Raw genomic sequence first — 25,265 nt, forward strand, 5'->3', positions numbered from 1 at the left:
CAAGCATTTCGGAAAAAAAGATACTCAAACTCTGTTGCAAGCAAAGGTCTCATTTATAAAATTCACCACATGGCTAGAAGGCCACCTTACTACCCTAGCACCATATGCAACCCACATATCTATTTTCTTACATACCTAACAACTAAATGGGGACCTCTCTCTGTGCTCAAAACACAGCTGAGGTTTTCCTGTCCTTGTTTATTCTATGTTGAATGCCTTTTCCTGACAAAACTCAGCTTAAGATCAATAAACTACAACCTGTATGAACAAATTCTGGTCTTTTTTTACAGGTAAGTTCTTTCTTTTTTTTTTTTATTGTAATGTATAGAGGGGTTAAAGTTATATTCGCCAGATAGAAGGTGCATTACTTCTCACAAACATCCTCACATCCTCAAACTTCTCACATCCTTAATGTGTAGCCTTTTCTTTTTTATCTTCTATAGGCCCTGAGATGGGCCATTTACCTGTTATGAATATGATCATCAGACAAGCTAAAGGAAAGGAAGAACGCTCTCTTCCATGCTTCACTAAATCTACCATACTAAAGGTGTCCCCAGAGCAGTCAGGGGAGGGTCCACCTTTGTGTCCTATAATAGCTCAGAGTAAGGATCAGACATAGACAGCTGCTTACTCAGTGTAACTAAGGATAGGCAAAGCATGGAGAGCAATTTGAAACTTCAGCTCAATGAAACAGAGGGGCCTTGTAACAATTGTACACTTCACACATTTTACAGGATCTGTAATAATGTGAGAAAAAAGACTAAGGCTTAGAATGATAAAAAAAAAAAGTTCACTTCCAATTTACAAAATTCATTAAGAGAATTCCATTAGCATCCAAAATGCATTTTATACTATCCAAATGTTTTAATTTCAATGGCAGCTCAGATACACGAGAGTAAAGAACTTTATAAGTTCTTAGCAGTTTTTAGAGATTCATATAATACTCCAAAAGCTAGAGTAATCTAATAAAAAAAATAGTTAAAATTTGAAATCTCGGGCTGGGGGGTTTGGCCTAGTGGTAGAGTGCTTGCCTAGCATGCATGAAGACCTGGGTTTAATTCCTTGGTACCACATACTTAGAAAAAGCCAGAAGTGGTGCTAAGGCTCAAGTGGTAGAGTTCTAGCCTTGAGAAAAATCCAAGGACAGTGCTCAGGCCCTGAGCTTAAGCCCAAGACTGGAAAAAAACAAAATTGAATTCTTTTTGGTTGTTAGTGGTGGTCTTGGGGCTTGAATTCAGAGCCTAGGTACTGTTCCTGAGCTCAAGGCTAGCACTCTACCACTTTGAGCTACAGCACCACTTCCAGTTTTCTGGTGTTTAATTGGAGATAAGAGTCTCAAGAAATTTCCTATTTGGACTTGGTTTTGAACCTCGATCTTCAGATCTCAGCCTCCTTAGTAGCTAGGATTATAGGAGTGAACCACCAGTACCCTGTTGAATTCTTAATATATGTCCATTTCTAGGCTAATCATGTAACATTATTTTTCTTATTTAGTTTTTGCAATATTTCTTCCTCTATTCTAAAATGCCCTGTCCTCAGGATCAGATCTTCATGGGAAGGCTATGTACTTCCTGGGGAGCAGACTTCCTCCCAAAGCTTCACAGATAGAGACATTACACAGGCCAGGCCAGCCAGCGGGGGCATTTCACCTACTTTTGTGGTTCTGATGGGTGATAAGCTAGTTCAACAATAAAACTAAGTCAGCTGAAGTCAAATAAGTCACAGATCTCTGTCTGAGAATCTGTAATAAAATCACTTCAAATTATTTAGTTCTTCTTGATATTACATATAATACAAGAAGCTTCAACTGTGATGATAACACTAACATCTCATTTTGGAAGCCAAGAGTGTTAAAGTCAAGCAAGAACTAAAATTCAGGCCTATCTATCTGCATACGCTCCACCACTACACTATCCCATGCTAAGAAATTTGACCATCTAGTTAGAAAAAAGGAAAAGATGGAACAAAACAAGCAAAGATAAATAATATGCATTCTTCCCTTTGAAGCAAATGTATTTTTTAAATGTCACAAAAGGATGTGGTATTGTAGCTAGCCTTGAGCTCAGGGACAGACCCAGGCACTGACTTAAGCCCCAAGACCAACAACTCAAAAGAATTCAAATTTTAACAATTTTTTTTATTAGAGATTATTCTAGCTTTTGGAGTCTTATATGAATCTCTAAAAACTGCTAAGAACTTTACTCTTGTGTATCTGAGCTGCCACTGAAATTAAAACATTTGGATAGTATAAAATGCATTTTGGATGCTAATGGAATTCTCTTCATGAATTTTGTAAACTGGCAGTGAACATTTTTTTTTTTGGCCAGTCCTGGGCTTGAGCTCAGGGCCTGAGCACTGTCCTTGGACTTTCTCAAGGCTAGAGCTCTACCACTTGAGCCTCAGCACCACTTCTGGCTTTTTTCTATGTATGTGGTACTGAGGAATCGAACCCTGGTCTTCATGCATGCTAGGCAAGCACTTTAACCACTAGGCCAAACTCCCGGCCCGCATTTTTTTTTTTTTTAAATCATTCTAAGCCTTAGTCTTTTTTCTCACAGTATTACAAAGTGGTAGAACATTAGCCTTGAGCTGAAGAGCTCTCAGGGACAGTGCCAGGCCCAGAGTTCAAGCCCCATGACCAACTCCCCCCACCCCAAACATTCTCTCAGAAGGTCCAGGATTCACACACATGTACCTTGGGGTTTCAATCACTCATAGTATTTTCCTCATACAAAACAAACACCCAGTTACCTTTCCAGAATCTACAAAGTGTGTGGCGATTCCTGCTTTGTACACATCTTTTCCTTTCAGTCTGAATCCTGTTAATGCAAGAAAGTAGCCCAGTTTTCCAGGAAGTCTTGGCAAAAAATAACCTCCACCCACATCAGGGAATAGTCCTGTAATTAAATGTAACAAAAAGTGATGGACAATGACTCAGATAAAGATGAAAACAAACTTTTCAGTTTACATATTCATTTCTCACTGGAGTTCTTATGTATATGACAAAGATTATTAAACGAGGTACTATACAGTACAATCATAGTATCACACAAAACTTGCTATAAATTGTACTAAATTAGCATGAATATTTTTCAAAATCTCCTTATCTCATGTAATAAACTGTCAGGTGGTACAATATTTTGTGTAAAAGTAGAAATAATTAGTAATAATTAGAAGTAATTAATTGTGTAGAAGTAATTAACAATGCTACCTAAATTTTTCTTATTACTATGCAATCCAAGGACCATTATAGGAAAAATTACCATTTAAATCACTATTAAGTTCATGATTAAGTTCTCTAAACTTAATTATGTATTATTGCAGATAAAGCCTGATACAATAACCATTATTTCTGTCGAATGAACATGTCCCTAAATAACAAAAATCTTTTGCCTATGTTCCTAACTGGCAGCATCAATTTGAGCATCAATACTCAAATACCTTTTGGGTTCTACATGCCAAGAAATTCCTAGAATTAAAAGAGCAAACATTATGCTACTGAAACTGGGGATCTTGGTACATCAAACCAGGAAGGTGTAGAGTTGAATCAACCTCTCCCTAACTTCTCCCCTTACCACCTCCACATAAGGATGAGCCATCCACCCAATGCCTTCTCTCAACTCCCACTGTCCCCACCAGTACCTCTATCCTACTAAGTCTTCCTCCACAGGGTTCTTTATCAAACACAAATCCTGCATTCCTGCATTCAACTACTTAAAACCCTTCCATGGATTAAAACAATCTTGCTTTGCTAATTCAGAATCTTCCAGGCCCTGTGACACATCTTACTACTCAAGATACTCCAGTCATTGAGATTTGTTTTTAATTTGTCCAGCATTCTATTCTTCCTATCCAGAGGTTCAGCTTGGCTATGCACTGCCCAAGTGAAAAACACCCTCTCATCCTGAACATGCTTTCTTCTATGTCAATGACCCCTGACTCCACTACTGATGGCTGCTTTTTCCAGTGTCCCTGGCTGGCTCTACTTCTTTTGATTGACTGTCAAATGTTGCTGAGCCCCAGCTTGATATTAGATTACTTCCTCTTTCTTTATTTACATCTTCCCTAGGCCTTCTGGCTTCAAGTAACATCTATATGCAGAATAGTCTTGTTATGGACTGAACTGTATCTTTCCAAAATTCATAGGTCCTTCCAATATTAAATATGGCAACCTAACAAACTATTCACTGCCAAATCCAGTTACACTGTTTTCCTTGACTATCACACTCTTACATATCTGCCTTGTGGCTATACCTATAGCTAATAAGAATCTCCCAAACCACACCTTGGTTTATATCCTTCAACCTTACCCACTGAGAACAAATATACAGGAACCATCCAGGACTCCATGTACGAGTGAGCTAGTTAACTCCATAATGGCTTCCAGGTTTATTCCTCCTACTCACTGTTTTTCTTCCACACTATTCCAAGCTGGAATAGCCTTTCTCTAGATAGGTCTGGGCTATCCAGTACAATACATTGTGCTGATGAGAATGTCTGTCACTTGTGCTGTCCAGTGAGTTAGCCACCAGTCATATGTGGCTATGAAGTAGCTGAAATATAGGTGCTGCAACTGAGGAAGATTTTACTTAAATGTTTAAATTTAAATTGCAATGTGTAGCTAGTGGCTTCTGTACCAGACACAGTAGCTCTAGCTTGGTATAAGGACCTCCTAAGCAATCTCATTGTTAATATTAGGGCACTGTTACAAAATGTTATCTTCAAAGCACTGAATGATGGTCTAGAAATACAATCCATACTGTGTCACTCCCTACTGAAAAAAATCTCCTACCAAACTCTCTGTTGGAAGTAGCTGCGTGACTCTCCAAGAGTACATTCCATCACTCTTGCCCTAGATTCAGACACACTTGCATGCATTTGATTTGTTGAAAAAAGTTCATTCACACCTTTACATTTTTGAACCAGCTTTTCTCAATGCCACACATTCTAATTCTTAGGTCTTAATTAATTTAGCCCCTTCCCATTATGCAAAGCCCAGCTCAAAGGACATTTCCTTAGCTGTCTCCTTAACCATTCAATCTGGCATGACCATCTAGAAAAATTACACCTTGGGCAAGATAGTCGGTCTACCAAGGACCACATATACTTTCCTACCTGAAATACCTACACATACAGTCACATGCCAAGCATGGCAGCCCACAACTCTAATCTCAGCACTTGAGAGGCAGAAGGATCACAAATTCAAGGAGAGTCTAACTGCATATCAAAAACCCAAGGGTTAGGAAGATAGCTAAGGAGTAGAGTGCTTGCCTAGCACATGAAAGACCCTTGGTCTGATCTCTAGAGCACTCCAAATAATTAAAGCAGTGTGTATAGTGCATATCAGACAACAAAGGAAAATAACCTCTGATTATCAGAAGACAAGCAAGGTATAATAGCTTCAGCATAATGTCTTTTGAGTATCCAGGCCTGGCGTAGTCCTTCATTTGAGAAATGAAGCTAAGAATCTAGATAGACCAGGACATCTAGAATTCCCAGAAAAGTGCACTAAAGAAGTAGCCAGAGATAGTGCTGCAAAGAGAGGAGAGAGAAAATGAAGGAGTGGTGGGGAGAGAGGGAGGGAGGAAGGGAAGGAGAAAGGGAGAGAGGGAGAGAGGGAGAGGAAGAGAAGAAGAGAGGGAGAGAGGGAGAGAGGGAGAGAGGGAGGGGAAGAGAGAGAGAGAGGGAGAGAAAGAAAGAGGGAGAGAGAGAGGGGGGGAGAGAGGGGGAAGGGGAGGGAGGGAGAGAGAGAGAAAGAGAGAGAGAGAATGTGAACTCTGTGTATCTGAGAAATGGCAATACAAGTGTGTGAGATAACCTTCTGAGACTAGGAAATACAGGGAACGATTAGATGAAACAGAACTGGGAACCTACACAGGCTAGACAATGTGTGTTTCCACTAGCCAGACTAGCAAGAGTCATGATTCACAGGCACTGGATAAACAATGCTTAATGGAAAGGGAATTGAGGGGAATACGTAATTAGCACTCACATGAAGCACTGCTCCAATTATTCAAACAATAACAACAATAAACAAAATCCAAAGTAGATAAAAGGAGCAAACTGCTTCTAAGTAATGATGAAAATTTTCTGATATTTTACCTAGTCCTGTTTCTGGCATTGCAAAAACAGACCGTTCAGTAGCCACTCTGAATTGTCCATGAACTGAGACACCAACTCCCTACAGAAGGAAGAAAAAAGATTTTGGTTTAACAGTATTTTAGAAATTAAAAGCATAAACCCACAAATATCACACAGAAAATAAAATATATTTATATCCCCAAGAATATGTTTCAAAGAACAAACTGGAGGGAAGCCCTGAGCCATGCAATTCAAAATGAACTTCCTGAATAAAAAAGGAATACTTGATAATTGAAGTTGATTTGCTATAGCCATCTACTCCTTGTCTCCTCTCCAACTCTAATACTTCAAAACATATGCAGCCCAAGACACAGTGACAGGGCAGGGTGAATGTGGTCAAAATAAGATATGGATGTAATATGCCATGATGAAGCTCAACTCTCACCTGGATTCCTGTAATAACTTCCTAAATAAAACCTTTATAGTCAATCTTACCCCCCTGCAGTACACTCTCCCCCAAAAGGCAACCACCTATCTAAAATGCAAATACAGTCCAATCAAGCCTTGCTAATAGCCCTTACTGACATGGTCCTCCAGAATGAAATCATAATAGACTTACTACATTTTCCACAGGAGGACAAGAAAATATCCTAGCTTCTTGCTTATGTCAGACCTCATTTTTACATTCCTCCATATTGCATCAAACCTTACATACCTGTACTGATCATGTGTCCTTCTAGATTCATTGTGTTCCCCGGCCAGTTCCTCCTCGTATAAGTCTCTCATGTCAATGCAACTTCCTCCACCCTGTCCCCACAACCACTATCCTACCCACATATGCACATATGTTTAAGGCTGCTGTATTCACGAATTACCAGACAACCTTACATTTGCCTAGAGACAGAAAGCTCAATGAGGAAAAATAACTTGTCTGCCTTGGTCACTACTTTATTCCCAGTATCTCGCATATAAATGTTTCGTAAGAAACAGAACTGTCTGCACCACAAGCCATCAACCCAACATGGAGGAGTAAAAGCAAATTAAGAATGACAGATGGGGAGAGATGCTTACCACTTCACCTAGAACTCACACTTTTTCATAGTTCAAAGCAAAATGAGCAAAAAAAGGTGACCAATACAACGACAAATAATGGCTGAGGAAAAAGGAAAAGAATTCCTTACAGATCTAGGAACTCACAACTCTGAAGGCTTCCAAGCATATTCACTGCCAAGAGAATTAAAATTCAATTTCCTAGAAATCAATATTTTAAAGTGAGAGGATGGGACAGTGAAGCCAAATTCTCAGTAAGGAAACAGAAAGTCTCCTCAATTTTGTACTTAGATATTCTGGTGTAGGGGTTGTGTGTGTGTGTGTGTGTGTGTGTGTGTGTGTGTGGTGTATGGTATATCGGGAGTGCAGAAAGGTGGAGAGTGCAGGAGTCTAGTGAAGATGGACAAATGATGAGCTAGAGTTGGTGGACTGCCTGCCAGGCAGCATATTTGTTAGAGAATAATCCATTACATTTTGAAAATTTAATATAACTCAAAGGATTACCTATTATGAAACTTAATGAGAGCTGAAGATGTAGAACATTCGTTTAGCACTTATGAGGCCCTAGATCTGATCTCCACAAAAGGAAGGGAGAAGGAGGAAATAAATTAACTCTCAATATTTTCTAGGAGAAATTCTGCAACTAAACACAACCTTAACTTTCCCTGATGAGATGGAAGGAACTCACTGGAGACTATCAAGAAAAACAAGATATCCATCAATACTTGGAGAAAGTACAGCAGTGATGCTGTATAAAAAAACAAATAAAAAAGAAGTAGGAGGTCTACATGCTTAGAAATTCCTTCTATATTTCCTCTCACATTTCCTGTTAGGTTACCGATAACTCAAAGGATATATTTTTTCCATTTCCTAAAAGAATTTCAGGATTTTTTTTTAAAGAGACTTAAAAGATGTGGGATTGAGCCCGGAGTTTGGCCCAGTGGTAGAGTGCTTGCCCAGCATGCATGAAGACCCAGGTTCAATTCCTCACTACCACATACATAGAAAAAAAGCTGGAAGTAGTGCTGAGGCTCAAGTGGTAGAGCTCTAGCCTTGAGAAAGTCCAAGGACAGTGCTCAGGCCCTGAGCTCAAGCCCAGGACTGGCAAAAAAAAAAAAAAAAAAGATGTAGGATTGGACTGGGAAAACATTTACAAAGAAGTTTAGAATTCTGAAGTTCCCCTAAAAATCTTAACTGAATCCAAAATTATGTTACCCCTTCTTTTGAGTCTCATTAAGTTCCTAGGTTTCATTAAAAGCTTTTAAGAAAAATCTAACACTTCACTACACTATAAAGAAAGCTTCTTATTTTGTTATCATTAGCTATAGCAAAGTCACTTCAAAACAAAGAGTACCAATTCTAACAAACCTTTGTACTATTTTAGCGTATTTTATCTTTTCATACAAAAGGACATGTCCCGGTCACACTCATCGGGAGCTAAATGTGATCTGATTGAGAAAGGCCCATTTAGCTGCTGGTCAACATCCACGTTATCACAGTCCAGGTGGTTGCCCTGTGTCCTGTCAAGTCATCTGGTATCATACACGCTCATTGTTTCTATTGTCACTACCACTTCCCAATCCATTTCTACATACAGAAACAAAGTGTTTAGTCTATCTAAATGCATTTTGTCCCTGCCTGGCTCCATTTGGCCTTTTAAACTTTTTGCCTCCTGAGTCTTCTGAGTTACCAAACCAACAGGACCAATGGGTAAACATTTTTATGACAAGGGGTTGAATCCATCTCCAAAGTATGGTGACCCTTGTAGAATATATCTTCCCACAGTGAGGTCACCTATACATGGAAGCAAATGGGAACAGAGGCTATACCCAGAAGCAGGAGCAATCACCTCATGGGAACCAGACTGCTCCTTTTGCAGAACGATAGAGATAACTTCTCCAGACAACTTCCTAGAACCAGAACTAAGACAGTAACCCTGCAGACCACTGCTTTGACCAAGACCTGTGCTGTCAGTTATGCAAACTTCCAACCCCTAACCTCTCTTTATTATACAATCTCAAAATTCCTGTCAGCTCCTTGAAAACAGACCTGGGGTCACGGAACCCTCTCTGTTCTTCTCAAGGTAATCACAGATAAAGCTTCTTTCTTGTTCTTGAGCACTGCTCATATCTGTAGTACAGGGCAGGGAGGGGGGTGGGGGGAAGGCTGGCCTTGCCTGTTGACAGTCTCAGAGCCGATCTTTATCCCCGTTAACAATCCCCTTCCTAGAACACTTCCCAATGGTTTTCATTAGTGATCATGGAAAAAGGGAAAAAGCTATTTTCTTTCACCCTTCTGCGGTTTTTAGCTGGAATCTCTATAACAAAAGACAGGTCAATTAGAGAAAAAGTAAAAATATGTACATGTGAGGTATCCACAGGGAAGATGGATATCTCCAAGAGGCAGCCTGGAAGTCTAATTTATACAGTCTCTTCAACCAAAACCACAGGGAGGCAAGCTACAGGAAGGTGTCCCAGAAAAGCATGGCAGACAAGAGTCATGTTTGTCTTACAGGATAAACATTTGTGCCTTCTCCACAGGTAGGTATTTCAGGAGATATAGGGTATCCCTTTCTCTTCTCCGTACAGAGATAGAGTGTGGGGGGAGATTCTCTTACAAAGACAGATATTTCTTATGGTGTAACTTTCATTACAAAAGGATAACTTGTATAGTTTTCAGAGCTATTCCTATTCCTTTTTTTCAAAGTAGTCCTGGGGGAGGTGATCTGCTTGGTGTGGCTTATCTTGGGCATCTGCAATCACAAATCCTTCTGCAAATAGCAACTTAAAAGCACTTTGAGAAACAAGTCCACATTACACCCCTAATCTGAATTGGCCTGGAGGAGCCAAAACTGTTAAGGAGTGGGGAGGGGAGTAGGGAAAAGGAGGAGGGAAACAAGTTAACTTTTCATTAAATCCAATTCAGTAGAATGAGTACAATGAAATAGGAATGGTACTATAGGTATGAAATCAACATTTAAGATAAAGAGGGACTTCTGTTTAACTATTCAAGACCATGCCCAAATAATGCAAACTTTACTTTGCCTTTTTAGCTCAGCCTATACAAATTTTACCTGCTTTTGCTGTACTACTGATCTTGCAACTGAGTGCTGTCTGTTCAAATCTGCTCAAGGCACTGTAACTTAATTAGTAGAATTCTGACTAGAAAAGCTGATATAAAGTATAATTTACTGACAAAGTTATTCATGTACTTTACAGTAACTACAGAAAACACACGTATTTAGTTCTACTCAAGACATCTGAGCTTCCTATGTTCTTGCTGGGTTTCTTTCATGTTTAATTGGAGCCAAATTTTCTTACATACTATGTTATGTTCATTGTTTTTGTTTTCATCTTTTCCTCATTTCTTTTACATTCACAAGATAGTTCTACATCAATACATCCAGTTATTTCCTTTCCCTTGATTCTGCAGAACATTTTTTTCCACATAGGATTTTATTCTTATCTCTTTTCTTTTCAGAGGGCCTCATTATGTAACCTAAGCCTCCACTTCCCAAGTCCTGGAATTACAGTCATGAACCACCATTACTGGTATTCCAGAGCTTTTAATTTCCCTAAGGTAGCACTTCCTTGAGAATAGAAGAACAACAAAATCATGGACAGTATCTACCCACTGGAAGACAGGACTAGACTGCTCTTGATGATGATGCTTTCTCACTACACAGCTGCTAGTAAATGATGTGCAAGATCGAAGCCCATTGTGGGTACCCAAGAGGCTTCACTAAAGTGGTTTTGTAAGAATAAGTGGAGAGACCTCTTTTCCAAATAAGTGAATTTCTGAAATATTGAATCAGTAGAATTTTAAATATTTCATCCTCTTGCCTCTTACTACCTGCACACCTAGGTCCTATCTCTTGTTGGGGTACATGGAGGTCATTATCTGAATTTCTACCACCCTATAAAGTAGGGCTGATTACTGAAGGAATTCTCAGATCTATCTCTACTAAAAGTACTTTGTAACACCCCTATATGAAAGTCCTGCTTTATGCCCAGAGAAAACAGAAAGGAATGTTACAGAGTGGCTACAAAGAAGAATCTTTACAAGCAGGCCTTCTTCAATTACCTCTAATTTATTACTATCCAATCCTACCACTTTTGTTGAGTCATTCTTTTACACTGCCCCCTGTTCTGCACTGGATGTAAATATTAAAGCAGTTTCAGTTCAGAAAGTTCCTGTGACATTGTACAACTCTCATGAATTTATGTATCTTTATTTTAGCAGCATCAGCCAGATTGTTGGGATGGGTCAGAACGATGTTACTTGTTCTCCCCAACACCATCTTTCCAGGATGAGCCCAATCACCACTTTCTCCATGCACCCCTTTTCTGACCATTCGCTCTTTGAAGGTCATTGGTAGAGTCAGGTCACCCAATTTACTACTTGTTCTATAATTATTTCACTTTTTTTCCCCAGTTTCATGTTAAGTTATTCGAAGCCAACTACATTTTAGATTTCTGTATAATAACACAGAGGCAAAGCAAATATGATTTGTCAACTGATAGAAATACCATTTTAAAGAATTTCATATAAATTGTAAGCACTAACCAAGGCATGGTGGTAAATGTCTGCTATAATCCCAGAAGCCAAAAGGCTTACATAGGATGAGTTCAAGGCCAGCCTAGCTTCATAATAAGTTCAAATCAACTTGGGCTACCTAATGAATTCCTGTCCCTCAAACTTTAAACACTTCTACTCAACCATTAAAAGCCTAAAAATACTTAACATGCCTATGGACCTAGCAACTCAGGAGATGAATACGAGAAGGTTTGTGGTTCAAGGCCAGTCAGACAAAAAGTTAGTGTGACTCACATCTCAATAAATAAGCCAGATGTGGCTTATTGTAATCCTAGCTACATAGGAACTGTAGGTAGAAGGATCTTGGTTCAAGGCTCACCCCGGAAAAATAACTTGAGATCTTATCTGGAGAGGGGCGGGGAAATAGCAAAAGAGGGCTAGGAGGTATGGTTCAACTGATAGACTACTTGCCTAGCAAGCACAGGTCCTGAGTTCAAACTCTAATATCACCTAAAAAAGTAAAAGAAAAACACAGCTGAGAATATAGCCCAGTGGTGGTGCGCTGATTCTTAGCACATGCAAGGCCGTGAGTTTGATTCCCAACACAAGAAAAAGATTCTATAAGAAAACTACACACACCCTTTGTGGCTTAAGAAATCTAGTTCAGGGCTGGGAGTTTGGCCTAGTGGTAGAGTGCTTGCCTAGCATGCACGAAGACCCGGGTTCGATTCCTTGGTACCACATACATAGATAAAAGCCAGAAGTGGTGCTGAGGCTCAAGTGGTAGAGCTCTAGCCTTGAGAAAGTCCAAGGACAGTGCTCAAGCCCTGAGCCCAAGTCCAGGACTGGCAAAAACAAAACAAAAAAAACAAAACAAAAAAGAAATCTAGTTCATTCGAAAAGCTAAATAGTGTACAGTTAAGAACTTAAATATTCTTTTGGGTTTGAGATAGTGTGAAACTGCTATAATCCATATCTACAAGGAATGTGAACTGGATCAAAATCTCAACTGTTTCTGTTGTATTGCTTTTTCTGTTTAATAATTTTTAGCTTATTTTGAAGAAAACTCATATCAACAAACAGGGTGGCATCTACTTACCCCACCCATTGTGATTCCATCAATAAGTGCAACATATGGTTTCTGACAGGAGCCTAAAAGAAACAGAACTGTAATGTTAGTTGTAATATTTAAAATATATTCACTTATTTCTTTAAAAATTATATAGATCTATTTTACCCAGGAAACTTTTATAAGACTTTAATATTCATAAATGAAATATGTAATTTTGGGTATTAAGTTAAGCATGTTACTGATTATTAATTTATTAACATTTAACAATTCAGCTTTCAACGTGCAATAAGTGAATGTCTTGTTTTAGCTATTGGGAAGTAATATCTGCCTTATTAAAGTACCAATGCTTATGTACATAATTGCTCTTTTCCTTTCTTTTTCTCCCCCCTCTCCTCCCACCAGTTCTGGGGTATAAACTGAGTCTTATGATCTCATTGGGCTTTTTGCTCATGGCTGGCTTTCTACCACTGGAGCCAACACTTTTAGGCCAACATTTTACTTATTAATTAATGAAGATCTGCTTAATATTTGGATTTAAAAAACTGACAGAGTAGAGGGAGGAAGATGGCCCGAGACAATAGGGACGCTGCCTAGCTCTCTCCCACAAAAAGAGAGAACCAGGGAGTCCCACAAGCCAACTACCTTAAGAAATTCACAACAACAAACTCAAGAAGTGACGGAGAAGGACTCAAACCGGAAAAGAAATCCAGATAAAGCTCACATCCAACTTTCTCAAAGAATTCAAAATGCGAGGACCCCTTCCCCACCCCTCACCTCAGGCTCCGAGCCAGGAAAAGCGGCGGTGCAGGGTTCCGGGCCGGGCAGCCCAACCGCCGCAGAAACCAGCATAGGACCGGGCCAGAGAGCGGCAGAAGCCAGAAGCAGGAACCAGCGCAGACCACAACAGTAAGCAGCGGAACCCAGACGCAGAGCACAGGCGGCGGCGGAGATCCGAGGAGCAGCTCACAGCCAAACCCAGAGGAGTAGGTAGCCCAGCGGGTCCCCAAACCCATCGAAAAGCAGAGCTGGTGGCCAAGCTATAGAACTTAACTCAGACCCCTCCACCCCGCCGAGAAAGACTGGGGGCAAGGAATTTAGAATCCTGTCCCTTCCCTCAACAGCCCGCTCCCCCAGGCCATTGACTGGAGACTGACAGGCGGGCGGGCGCTAAAACGCAGCACCCCACCAAAGGGGGTGGAGGTGTCCCTGCTACCACCCACCCAATAGCTTCCTCTCCCAGGCCAATGGATCTGAAGAGTGGGGGGCGCTGAGACCCTGCCTTCCAAAACCGGGTGGGGTGTGCGGGAGTCTAGGAGTCAGCATCTGTCCCACTCAAATCTTGAGCCAGGCACCCTCCAGCTATGAATCCCCACCAAGACAGCACCGAGGGACCCCCCACAGTCACAGACTCTCTGACAAAGCAGAGGAAACACAGCAGGGATCTGAAGGACAGAGCAGTAGCCAAGCTCACCTTCTGAGAACCAGAAAGGTGAGGCTCCGCCCTTGGAGCCCACGTCCTCGGCTGGGCCCCGCCCCTGGGAATAGAGTGGACACCAGCTGGTCCAGCTGAGAGCTCCTGGAAACTCCCGAACTCCAGACCCTTGGCCGGAGGCCCGCCCGTGGAAACAGCATAGAAAAACCAACCATCCACCCAGTGCGCTGAGACTGAAGCGCACAGATCCATCCCACGGCCCACTGTGAGGCCACTGGTTGGGCTGAGAGCTAGTCATGCAGCACCACACAGCCTCTGGGAACAGGCCAAACACCTGCAAAAACTGAAAACTCTGACCCAGTCAGCAGAGGAATCAATTTAGCCAAGAACCACAGGTTTACACAGATTCCCAGAACCACCGGTCCCAATCCAAGTAAAGACCACCACCTACAGACCACAGAGCGAAATTCAACAACAGTTCTCGATGCCTAGAAGAGCACAAAGACGAATTACGACATACATAAATAATCAAAGTCCCAAGCAAAGCCCAAAAGGAAACAAGAGCGAAGGAAGGAGAGAGATGTCACCATCCCAAGAAATGACACCTGAAGAGACAAGAAATATGACTCAAATCAAGGAGATGATTTTGGAAATGACCAACGAAATGAAGGCTGAATTCCAAAAACAAAAGCAAGAAATTGCCAAGGAACTCTTTGACTTCAAAAGAGAAGTGGAAGAAAAGTTCAATACCCTCTCAGCAGACATGATCAGCTCAGTTTCCACACTTCAAGCAAAAAAGGAGGTATTAAGCAGCAACTGACTGAGATGGAGAATAGAACATCAGGAACGGAAGATAAATCACAAGAACTGGAATCACCATCTTGGAAAGATTAGCAGAATCCACCAGAGAGAACTCCAGGACCTGGCAGTTGCAGCAAAGAAGTCTAATCTTCGTATAATAGGGATTGATAAGGGCACAGAATTTCAGGACAAAGGAATGCAACCCTTATTCACGAAAATCATAGCAGAGAACTTCCTCAACCTCAAAAGGGAAAATACTCACATTTTTGAAGGTTTCAGGACTCCAAATAGGCAAGATACTAGAAGGAACTCATCTAGACATATCATAGTAAAGACACTAGACCCGAATACCAAGGAATTCATCTTAAATGCTGGAAAAACAAAGAAAGACTATACTACAATGGGGAAAAAAATTTGAATTACAGCAGATCTCTCCACGCAAACCCTAAATGCAAGAAAAGCTTGGAAAAACATCATTGATGTCCTGAAGACCAACAACTGCCAACCCAGACTGATATATCCAGCAAAACTAGCATTTACATTTGAGGGAGAAACAAGAATATCTCACTCCAAAGAGAAGCTTTATGAATATGTGCACACTAAACCAGCGTTACAAAAATATTAATTAATCGAGAACAAATTATAGAACGTCAAGAACCCCCATCAAGAAGCAAATATCTATAATTCACTGAACACAAAAGGGGGGAAAAAGAGAAAGAAAGAAACTTAGAAGTAAAAATAAATAATGACAATGGACACTGACCATTTCTCCATAATTTTCCTAAATGTAAATGGGCTGAACAATCCAATCAAAACACACAGAGCAGTAGACTGAATTAAGAAACACCACCCATCCATATGTTGCCTCCAAGAGACCCACCTCACTGCAAAAGACAGAAACAAATTCCAAGTGAAAGGATGGAAATGAATTTTTCACTCCAATGTACCATGCAAAAAAGCAGGAGTAGCAATCTTAATCTCCAACAAAATTAACTTCTCAGTAAAATCAGTACATTAAGATAGAGACGACCATTACATATTAGTAAAGGGTATAATCCATGCCCATAATATTACAGTTATGAACATTTACTCCCCCAACACGGGAACATCCAAATTAGTCAAACTCTCTTAGAATTACAGAACAAGATAGACTCAAACACAATCATAGCGGGAGACCTCAATACACCATTCTCAACAAACGACAGGTCAACTCAACAAAAGTTAAGCAAAGACATCATCCACTTAAAAGACACCATAAGGCCGGGAGTTTGGCCTAGTGGTTAAAGTGCTTGCCTAGCATGCCTGAAGACCCGGTTCTATTCCTTGGTACCACATACAGAAAAAAGCTGGAAGTGGTGTTGAGGCTCAAGTGGTAGAGCTCTAGCCTTGAGAAAGTCCAAGGATAGTGCCCAGGCCCTGAGCTCAAGCCCAGGACTGACAAAAAAAAAAAAAAAAGCAAAACAATAAAAGACACCATAACCCAGCTGGGCTTAACAGATATACACAGAGTCTTTTACCCAACTGTGAAACTTTTTACATTTTTCTCAGCAGCCTATAGAACATATTCCAAAATAGATCATATAACAGTTCATACAGAAAACTTAAGCAGATACAAGAGGACTGATATAATCCCATGCATTCTATCCCACCACAGTGGAGTTAGACTAATTCTGAACAATGCAGTCAAAGTCAAAAAACATTCAATCACTTGGAAGCTGAACAACTCAATTCTGAATAACTCCTGGGTAACAGATCAGATCAGAAAAGAAATTAAAAACTTCCTTGAATGTAATGACAATCAAGAAACATCACAAAGGAACTTATGGGACACAGCAAAGGCAGTTCTAAAAGGCAAATTTATTGCACTAGAAGCGCTTATTAAAAAGACAGAAGAAGAACACGTAAATAACCTAAAAAAAAAAAACCTGAAACACCTAGAGGAGCAAGAAAAAGTTAATTCTAAAACAACTAGAAGGACAGAAATAACAAAAATAAAATTAGAAATATCAGAGATTGAAATAAGATCTACTATACACAAAATTGATAAATCAAAAAGTTGGTTCTTTGAAAGAGTCAACAAAATAGACCCCTGGCAAGATTAATCAAAAAAAGAAAGAAGAGACTCAAATAAACAAGATTAGAGACCCCACGGGAACAATCACAACTGATTTCCAAGAAATTCAGTCCATAATGAATAAGTACTACCAGGGCCTATATTCAAAGAAACAAGAAAATCTAGTAGAAATGGAGCTTTCTCTTAAACAAATATAGGCTACCCACACTGAACAATGATGAGGTAAACAAATTGAACAAACCAATCTCTTACAATGAAATTGTGGAAGCAATCAGGGAGATGCCAACCAAAGAGAGCCCAGGCCCAGATGGTTTCACTGCGGAATTCTATAAGACGTTTAAAGATGAAATAACACCTATACTCTTGAAACTCTTCCGAGAAATAGAAACAGACGGAGCAATATCAAACTCATTTTACAAAGCTAATATTTCTCTCATCTCCAAACCAGGGAAAGAACCAACAAAAAAAAGATAACTACAGACCTATCTCTCTAATGAACACAGACGCAAAACTCCTCAATAAAATATTAGCCAACAGAATCCATAAACAAATTTACAAAATCATACACTATGATCAAGTAGGCTTCATCCCACAGATGCAAGACTGGTTTAACATTTGCAAATCAATCAATGTAATACATCACATCAATAAAGCTAAGGATAAGAATCATATGATAATTTCTCTGGACACGGAGAAGGCATTTGACAAAATACAACATCCATTCATGTTGAAAGCAATAGAAAAAATAGGAATAAGAGGTACATTCCTCAAAATAGTGAAAGCCCTATATGAAAAACCTACAGCCAGTATTATACCAAACAGTGAAAGACTGGAACCATTCACCTTAAAATCAGGAAGTAGACAGGGATGCCCACTCTCTCCACTCCTCTTCAATATAGTGCTGGAACCCTTAGCCAGAACAATAAGACAAGAAAAGGACATCAAAGGGATCCACATAGGGAAAGAAGAAATTAAACTATCCCTATTGCCAGACGACATGATCCTCTACTTGAGTGACCCAACAAACTCCACTCCCAAACTTCTAGAATTAATAAACTACATTAGCAAAGTGGCAGGATACAAAATTAACCTTCAGAAGTCAGTAGCCTTCTTGTATACCAGCAATACACAAACAGAAGGCCAAATCAAGAAAATGATCCCATTCACAATAGCCCCCAAAAGAATAAAATACTTAGGAATATACTTAACCAAAGATGTAAAGGAACTATTCAATGAAAACTATAAAAGCCTAATGAAAGAAATTAAAGAGGACACTAGGAAATGGAAAGACATCCCATGCTCCTGGCTAGGGAGAACCAACATAGTGAAAATGGCTATACTGCCAAAATTGATATACAAATTCAATGCAATCCCCATCAAAATCCCAAAGACATTCTTTACTGAAATAGAAGATACAATCCAAAGATTCATATGGAACAAGAAAAGACCTAGAATAGCCAAAACAATTCTAGGCAAAAAGAGCAATGCTGGTAGTATTACAATACAAGACTTCAAACTCTACTATAGAGCCATAATAACAAAAACCGCTTGGTATTGGCACAAAAACAGACCAGAAGATCAGTGGAACAGAATAGAAGACCCAGAAATAGAACCACATACCTATAGGCAACTTGTATTTGACTAAGGAGCCAAAGATATACAATGGACAAACACAGTCTATTCAATTATTGGTGCTGGCAAAACTGGGCAGCCACATGCAGAAAACTAAAAATTGACCCTAGCCTTTCCCATGCACAAGCATTAACTCAAAGTGGATCAAAGACCTCAACGTCAGACCGGAAACCGTGAAACTGATACATGATAAAGTAGGAGAGACACTGGAACTCATAGGCACAGGCAACAGATTCCTGAACAGAACCCCAGGGTCACAACAGATTGGAGAGAGACTCGATAAATGGGACTACCTAAAAATAAAACGTTTCTGTACAGATAAAAGCATAGTCGCAAAAGTAGAGAGACAGCTAACCAACTGGAAAAAGATATTCACCAATAATACATCTGACAAATGCTTAATATCCAGTATCGACAGGGAACTCAAGAAACTAATCCCCTCCAAACCCAATAAACCATTCACTAGATGGGCAAGGGAACTAAACAGAGACTTATCAGACAAAGAGATTAAAATGGCAGAAAAGCATTTGAGAAAATGTTCATCATATATGGTCATAAAGGAAATGCAAATAAAAACAACCCTAAGATACCACCTTACCCCAACAAGAATGGCTAAGATTTTGAACTCAGACAATGACAGTTGCTGGTGGGGTTGTGGAGAAAAAGGAACCCTACTGGACTGCTGGTGGGAATGTAAACTAGTTCAGCCACTCTGGAAAGCAGTGTGGAGGTTTCTTAAAGAACTGAAAATAGACCTTCCCTACGATCCCGCCATACCACTTCTCGGCATCTATCCTGAACATCATGACCCAAGATATGATAAGGACACCTGCTCAGCTATGTTCATCTCTGCACTATTCACAAAAGCCAGGCGATGGAAACAATCCAGATGCCCTACTGCAGATGAATGGATACAGAAAATGTGGTATATATACACAATGGAATTCTACATAGCCAACAGACAAGATAAAATAATGGCATTCGTAGGGAAGTGGATGAATCTAGAGCGAATCATGTTGAGTGAGGCAAGTCAAGACCTAAGGAACAAAAGGCACATGGTATCCTTAATATGTGGCTATTAAATCCAAACAGTACAAGAGCGAGGACTCAATATCTGCATACCCAATGTTATGGAAATATAAACATAACTATATAGACATAAAAACCTATGACTCTATAGACATAATGTTTTATTTCACAAATTAATGTTTCTATGACATACAAACCCTTAGCCTAATTTTGATTAAGTTCTAAATACTAAGTCCCAGTGATTGTAAATAGAGATTCCCTTCTTGAACACTTGTTTGTTAAACTTGTCATTTAAAATGTTATGAAAATCAACGTTAATAAATTCTTTACTAAAAAAAAAAAAAACTGACAGATGTCCATTCAGTTTGGTTCATTGAGCTCAAGTGCGAAACTATCCCTGTTCCCTAGTCCTGCTTGTAAGCCATAGAAATTACAGAAAAAGCAAAAGTCTAAATTTACATCCAATTTCATGCCAATGAACGAAAATCCCCGGGTGTCAGGAACACAAAAGCAATTTGAAGCCAATAATTCAGTGGAAACCATAGTTAAAGATTATGAACTATGTAATGGTTTCCCTCATTTGTAATAATTAGTACACACCTAGGACTCTTGTAGCTGAACCTAGGAGAGAGGATGAGACTAAATGAAAGGATCTCCAGGATATGGAAACAAGAGCTTTATCGTGTATGATTGTTGTTCTTAATGTACTATGTTATTTCTCATTTCTCTTCTCTCTGGTTGCCCTTTGGTTAATCTCATACTATTACTGTATCTGACTTTGTTACCTGGCATATTGTGTGTGTGTGTGTGTGTGTGTGTGTGTGTGTGTGTGTGTGTGTGTGTGCGCGCACACGTATTTGTTTATTTGAAATAGGAAAAGGAAGGGGGGAAAACAAGATGATTGGGAGGGGATCGGGGGAAAGAAATGGGAACAAAAACATGAGAAGGTATCAATGTGTAAGAAGTAATGCATCTACTCTTTGGTGAATATAACTGTAACCCCTCTATACATTACAATAAAAAAAGATTATGAGCTACGCAATCAGATAACTAAAATTTCAGTTAAGAGGAGTGCTTCTCTTTATAGTTCTTCTAGTTAAGACTTCATTGGTTGATTCTAGAACTCCTAAGAATACTAGCTCTCTGCCTAAGAGAAAAAAATATCCAAGAAAGTAGATGTTCCAATCACTTGATAAACAACTAAACAAACTAAATTAACTAGACAAGCAAAACACTCTTAATAGGGAACAAAGTAATACTTTAACTTGCTATAAGAAGATTTTTATCGAATTATACAGAGAGACATAAAGCCCTCAAGAATTACCATTATACCTACCTATTTAAAAGCTTTTGCAATGATACCAGTGCAAAATATCAACACAACCATTCAACATTATAAAAAGAGGTCATAGATAAAACTACAAATGTAACTAGAAAACTCATACATAAGAATAAGAACATGAAAAAAAATGTGGAGATAATGGAATAGCTCATGTAGAAAGGTAAAGAAAATCTACAGTTATCATTAGAATAAATAAATTTCGGCAGTTTTTCATTATAAAGGTAGTAAAATCAAAGGCATGTGTGTATGCCAAGAGTAGTTTACTCAAAAATAAAACAGGGAAATCACCATTAAATATAGCAATAAAAGCTATATTAACAATAAATCTTCATGAAATAAGAAAAATCTAAAAAAAGCAATAACTTTCAGAGAAAAATTAAAGTTACTATAGAAGCATATGAAAATGAGCCAGAAGAAAAGTATTCTGAAACTTACTTGTAAGGAAAGAGAAACAACAAAATGGTGAGAAAAAGGACAAATGATGAGTCAATGGAACAAGATATTCATAAGATACTATGTTGGAAATGAAGTTAACAACTTGTGGGGGAAGATGGGAGAGGGAGAAAAATGTGAGAGAGGGTAACAATGTTCAACAAGAAATATATTCACTATCTTAAACATGCAACAGTAATTCCTCCGTACATTGCCCTGAGAGTAAAATTAATTTTTCTTTTTTTGATTGACCGTGGGGCTTGAACTCTGAGCTTGGATGATATTCCTGAGCTCTTCAATTCAAGGCTACTGCCCTACCCCTTGTACCACAGTGCACTTCCGGTTTTGCAGTGGTTAACTGGAGATAAGAATCTGGTCTTTATTGTCCAGGCTGGCTTTTAACCGTAATCCTCAGATCTCAGTCTCCTGAGTAGCTAGGATTACAGGCGTGAGCCACCATGCCTGCCTAAAATTGATTTTTTTTTAAAGATTAAAAATTAAACTTATCTGTGATTGGCGGCTGAACAATTTGGTAACTTTACTAAAAACTATTGAATTGCATGTGTAAAATGGGTACATTTTCTGTACTTCAAATTATAATCCCACAGTTTTTAAAAATCTGAATAGAGATAACCCATTTCATGAAGGAAAGAGTCATTATAAAAGATGCCAGTTCAATCCAAGTTAATCCATAATTTTCATTCCAATCAAAAATATATATGAGCAGCATTGTGAGCACAGCATCACACTACATTATCACTAGCCCAAGAAAAGACCAAAATGTGAAGTGTAGTTTTATTGAATAACACTGCTTTCATATCAATATAAAGTTGAAAGATTGATAGTTACTTCTGGTAAGAGAAAGAAATGGTACTAAGAAAACTCACAAATTGAGCTGGGAGTTTGACCTAGAGGTAGAGTGCTTGTCTAGCATGAATGAAGACTGGGTTTGATTCCTTGGTACCACATACATAGAAAAAGCCGGAAGTGGTGCTGTGGCTCAAGTGGTGGAGCGCTTGCCTTGAGAAAAGCCCAAGGAGAGTGCTCAGGCCCTGAGTTCAAGCCCCATGACTAGCAAAAAAAAAAAAAAAAAAAAAAAAGGAAAAAAAGAAAACCCACAAATGGGCCAAACTATAATTTTTCACTCTATACCACTGTATTCCTTTTAAGTAAATGTTATAATATCAAGCAGAAGCAGTATATTGGTTACCTGAACTATTGGTAGACAAATACTATGCTATTCTCTGTACCTTAATTTTTGAAAAATGTTTGGCAAATGCACTGCTTTGCTTTCCTTGAAACAAAGATCCTCCATCATAAAAAACTTTAATTCCACAGTTCTTTAAGAATTAAGAAATGATATTTCATTTCATATAGAAATCTGATCTCAAGTTTTCATTTCCTACAAAGCTAGCTGTATGATCAGAAATCCCTATTTTATTTAATTTTCATTTTTTATTGTTATTATAAAGTTGATTATAGAGGTGTTACAAGTTACATAAGAACATATCTTTTTGAACAATGTTACACCTTTCCTCAGTCTCTCCAAGCTTTTTCTTCCCATCCTCATCCACAAATGAATCCCGATTTTAATATTAACTTTATAACAAATAGAAGTAGAGTTTACCAGTATTAAAGTGTAATTCTTGGGCTGGGAATTTGGCCTAGTGGTAAAAGTGCTTGCCTAGCATGCAGGAAGACCCAGGTCCAATTCCTCAGTACCACATACATAAAAAAAAGGTAGACGTGGTGCTGTTGCTCAAGTGGTAGAGTTCTAGCCTTGAGGAAAGCCCAAGGACAGTGCTCAGGCACTGAGTTCAGTCTCCATGACTGGCAAAAAATAAATAAATAAATAAATAAATAAATAAATAAATAAAGTGTAATTCTTCTGGAAGAAGTAGTCAAAATAGTTCAACCAAGTTTTCTTATGCCCAATACATTTTACGTAAACATTTCAATAAGAGTGCCTATTTTAAATCATCCTATCTACTCCATTTCTCCATTTCATTTTTAACTCAGCAGAGTACACTTACTAATGGCACTGTTTAGTCTATACTCTTCTCTGAAGAAATCTTGAGTCATCTTCTGATTTGTCTTTTTAGCTTCTGAGAGTGCTATGGAAAGAAAGAAGAGAAACAATTACAAATCAAAAAAGTGTTTTCTAATCAGTATCATCAAATAGATTAAAAATACTGTAATAATTAAGCACTGGAGTAAGGACTCTAAAAGGGCTTAATATACTTAAACTGCTCACCTTACACACATATTTACACTTAGACCCAGACCAATTGTCATCCTCAACAGACTTGCTTATTTAGTATGTGATGAATAATACCTCACATAGGTTTAAAACTCCCTCATTTTTTAAAACTAACCACAAAAGGTTTGGTCTCTATTTTTCTAATTTCTTAATAATTAGTAACTTTAAAAGTTCTAGAAAGTATGATGTCCTCAAATATTTACCATTACCTTGTCAGTTCTAATCAGAAAACATCATTTACGTAGGAGAAGGAAATTTACCTCTTACATCACCACCGGCACAGAAAGCCTTTTCTCCAGCCCCCTTTATAATGATCAGAAATGTTTCAGGATCTTGTTCCCATTTCTATTCAAACAGAAAAGAAGAAGGTATGAGTATACTGTAACATAAACTCACTAAAGATCCATTCATACTTATACACATACATTCAGATACATATATGTATGCACATACGTTGACGGTTCTATAAAACACATATAGAAGAGTGGATCCCATTCATTTCATTCAGCATGGAACAAACTCCATGTTCTCTTCTGAGATAAAGTAAGAATCTGTTCTAACAACACTGCTGTTTGAGTACAATTTATGATCAGATTTCATCATGGGCATCTCAAAATTAGTAAGCCAATTAATGTTTTTAGTTCAATATTGATAATATGGTCACAGTATATGGTTCCAACTGAGCCAAAGATGAATAAATAAGGGCTTAAAGATTATTTACAAAAAAATTTTAAGTCTGGTGAATAGCATGAGGATTGCTGTAGACGAATTATCATGGGGTTGCATGAAAAATGTGCACAGAACAGAATAAACAAATTATGATATTGATGAAATACAGAATTGACTTGCAGTTGGTAAAGATGATGAAAAAACAACCCAGATGGAACACTAGGGTACAGCTGAACAAATGCTTAACATTTGTGAATCCCTTGGTTTGATCTCCAGCACCATCAAATACAACATGAAAAAAGAAAAATAGAATAGAAGAATTATGAGGCAAGCAGCTTAAAAACAAGTGTCTTGAAACTAAAAAGGCTGTCATATGGAAGAAATTAAAACCCATTAATTTACACTCTCCGCAAGAGAGCCAGGTTTATTGTTTGAAAAGTCAGAGGAGCAAACTGTGGCAAAGAGCTACCTAAAAGCTTCTAAAAGGGGCTGTCTAATAAGGAATGAGCTTCCTATCGTTAATACATAATTATTACATCGGAAGGAACTGAACTCTCAAGAATCAATGGGGTCTGGGTACAGATACAAGAAAGTTCTGTGATTATGTCTGATAAAATTCTAGAAATGTTACAAAGAATTGAAATAAGTGCTTTCAGAAAATGACAGACCTTCAGCTGTGAGTAAATCTGGCCAACCATATTCTGGGTCAATGTGTTGAGTTGCTTCGGTCTGTTGAGTGTTATCACTCCTGCACAACCTTTTCTTTCCAAGAGCACGTCTCCCAAGCCTCCTGAGTGTGTAGACATTCTCTGTACAAATTTTTTTTAAAAAAATGAAAAAATTCATTACTTTTCA

At 38.6% G+C, this 25,265-nt stretch overlaps 1 protein-coding gene across 2 annotated transcripts in view; it reads right to left on the minus strand.

Annotated features, from left to right (window-relative positions):
* Positions 1-25,265, minus strand: part of Hibch (3-hydroxyisobutyryl-CoA hydrolase) — a 64,083-nt gene that overhangs the window by 33,369 nt on the left and 5,449 nt on the right. For both annotated transcript variants that reach the window (XM_090354475.1, XM_090354474.1), the window contains exons 3-8: positions 25,079-25,219; positions 24,002-24,086; positions 23,515-23,595; positions 12,767-12,819; positions 6,103-6,181; positions 2,752-2,897 (exon numbers count right to left, since the gene is read on the minus strand). In XM_090354475.1, coding sequence (XP_090210601.1) covers positions 2,752-2,897; positions 6,103-6,181; positions 12,767-12,819; positions 23,515-23,595; positions 24,002-24,086; positions 25,079-25,219 — 585 coding nt within the window. The remainder of the gene's footprint in view (positions 1-2,751; positions 2,898-6,102; positions 6,182-12,766; positions 12,820-23,514; positions 23,596-24,001; positions 24,087-25,078; positions 25,220-25,265) is intronic.

This window comes from Megascapheus bottae, chromosome 21 (assembly GCF_031878675.1).
Source record: "Megascapheus bottae isolate mThoBot1 chromosome 21, mThoBot2.hap1, whole genome shotgun sequence".
NCBI lineage: Eukaryota > Metazoa > Chordata > Mammalia > Rodentia > Geomyidae > Megascapheus > Megascapheus bottae.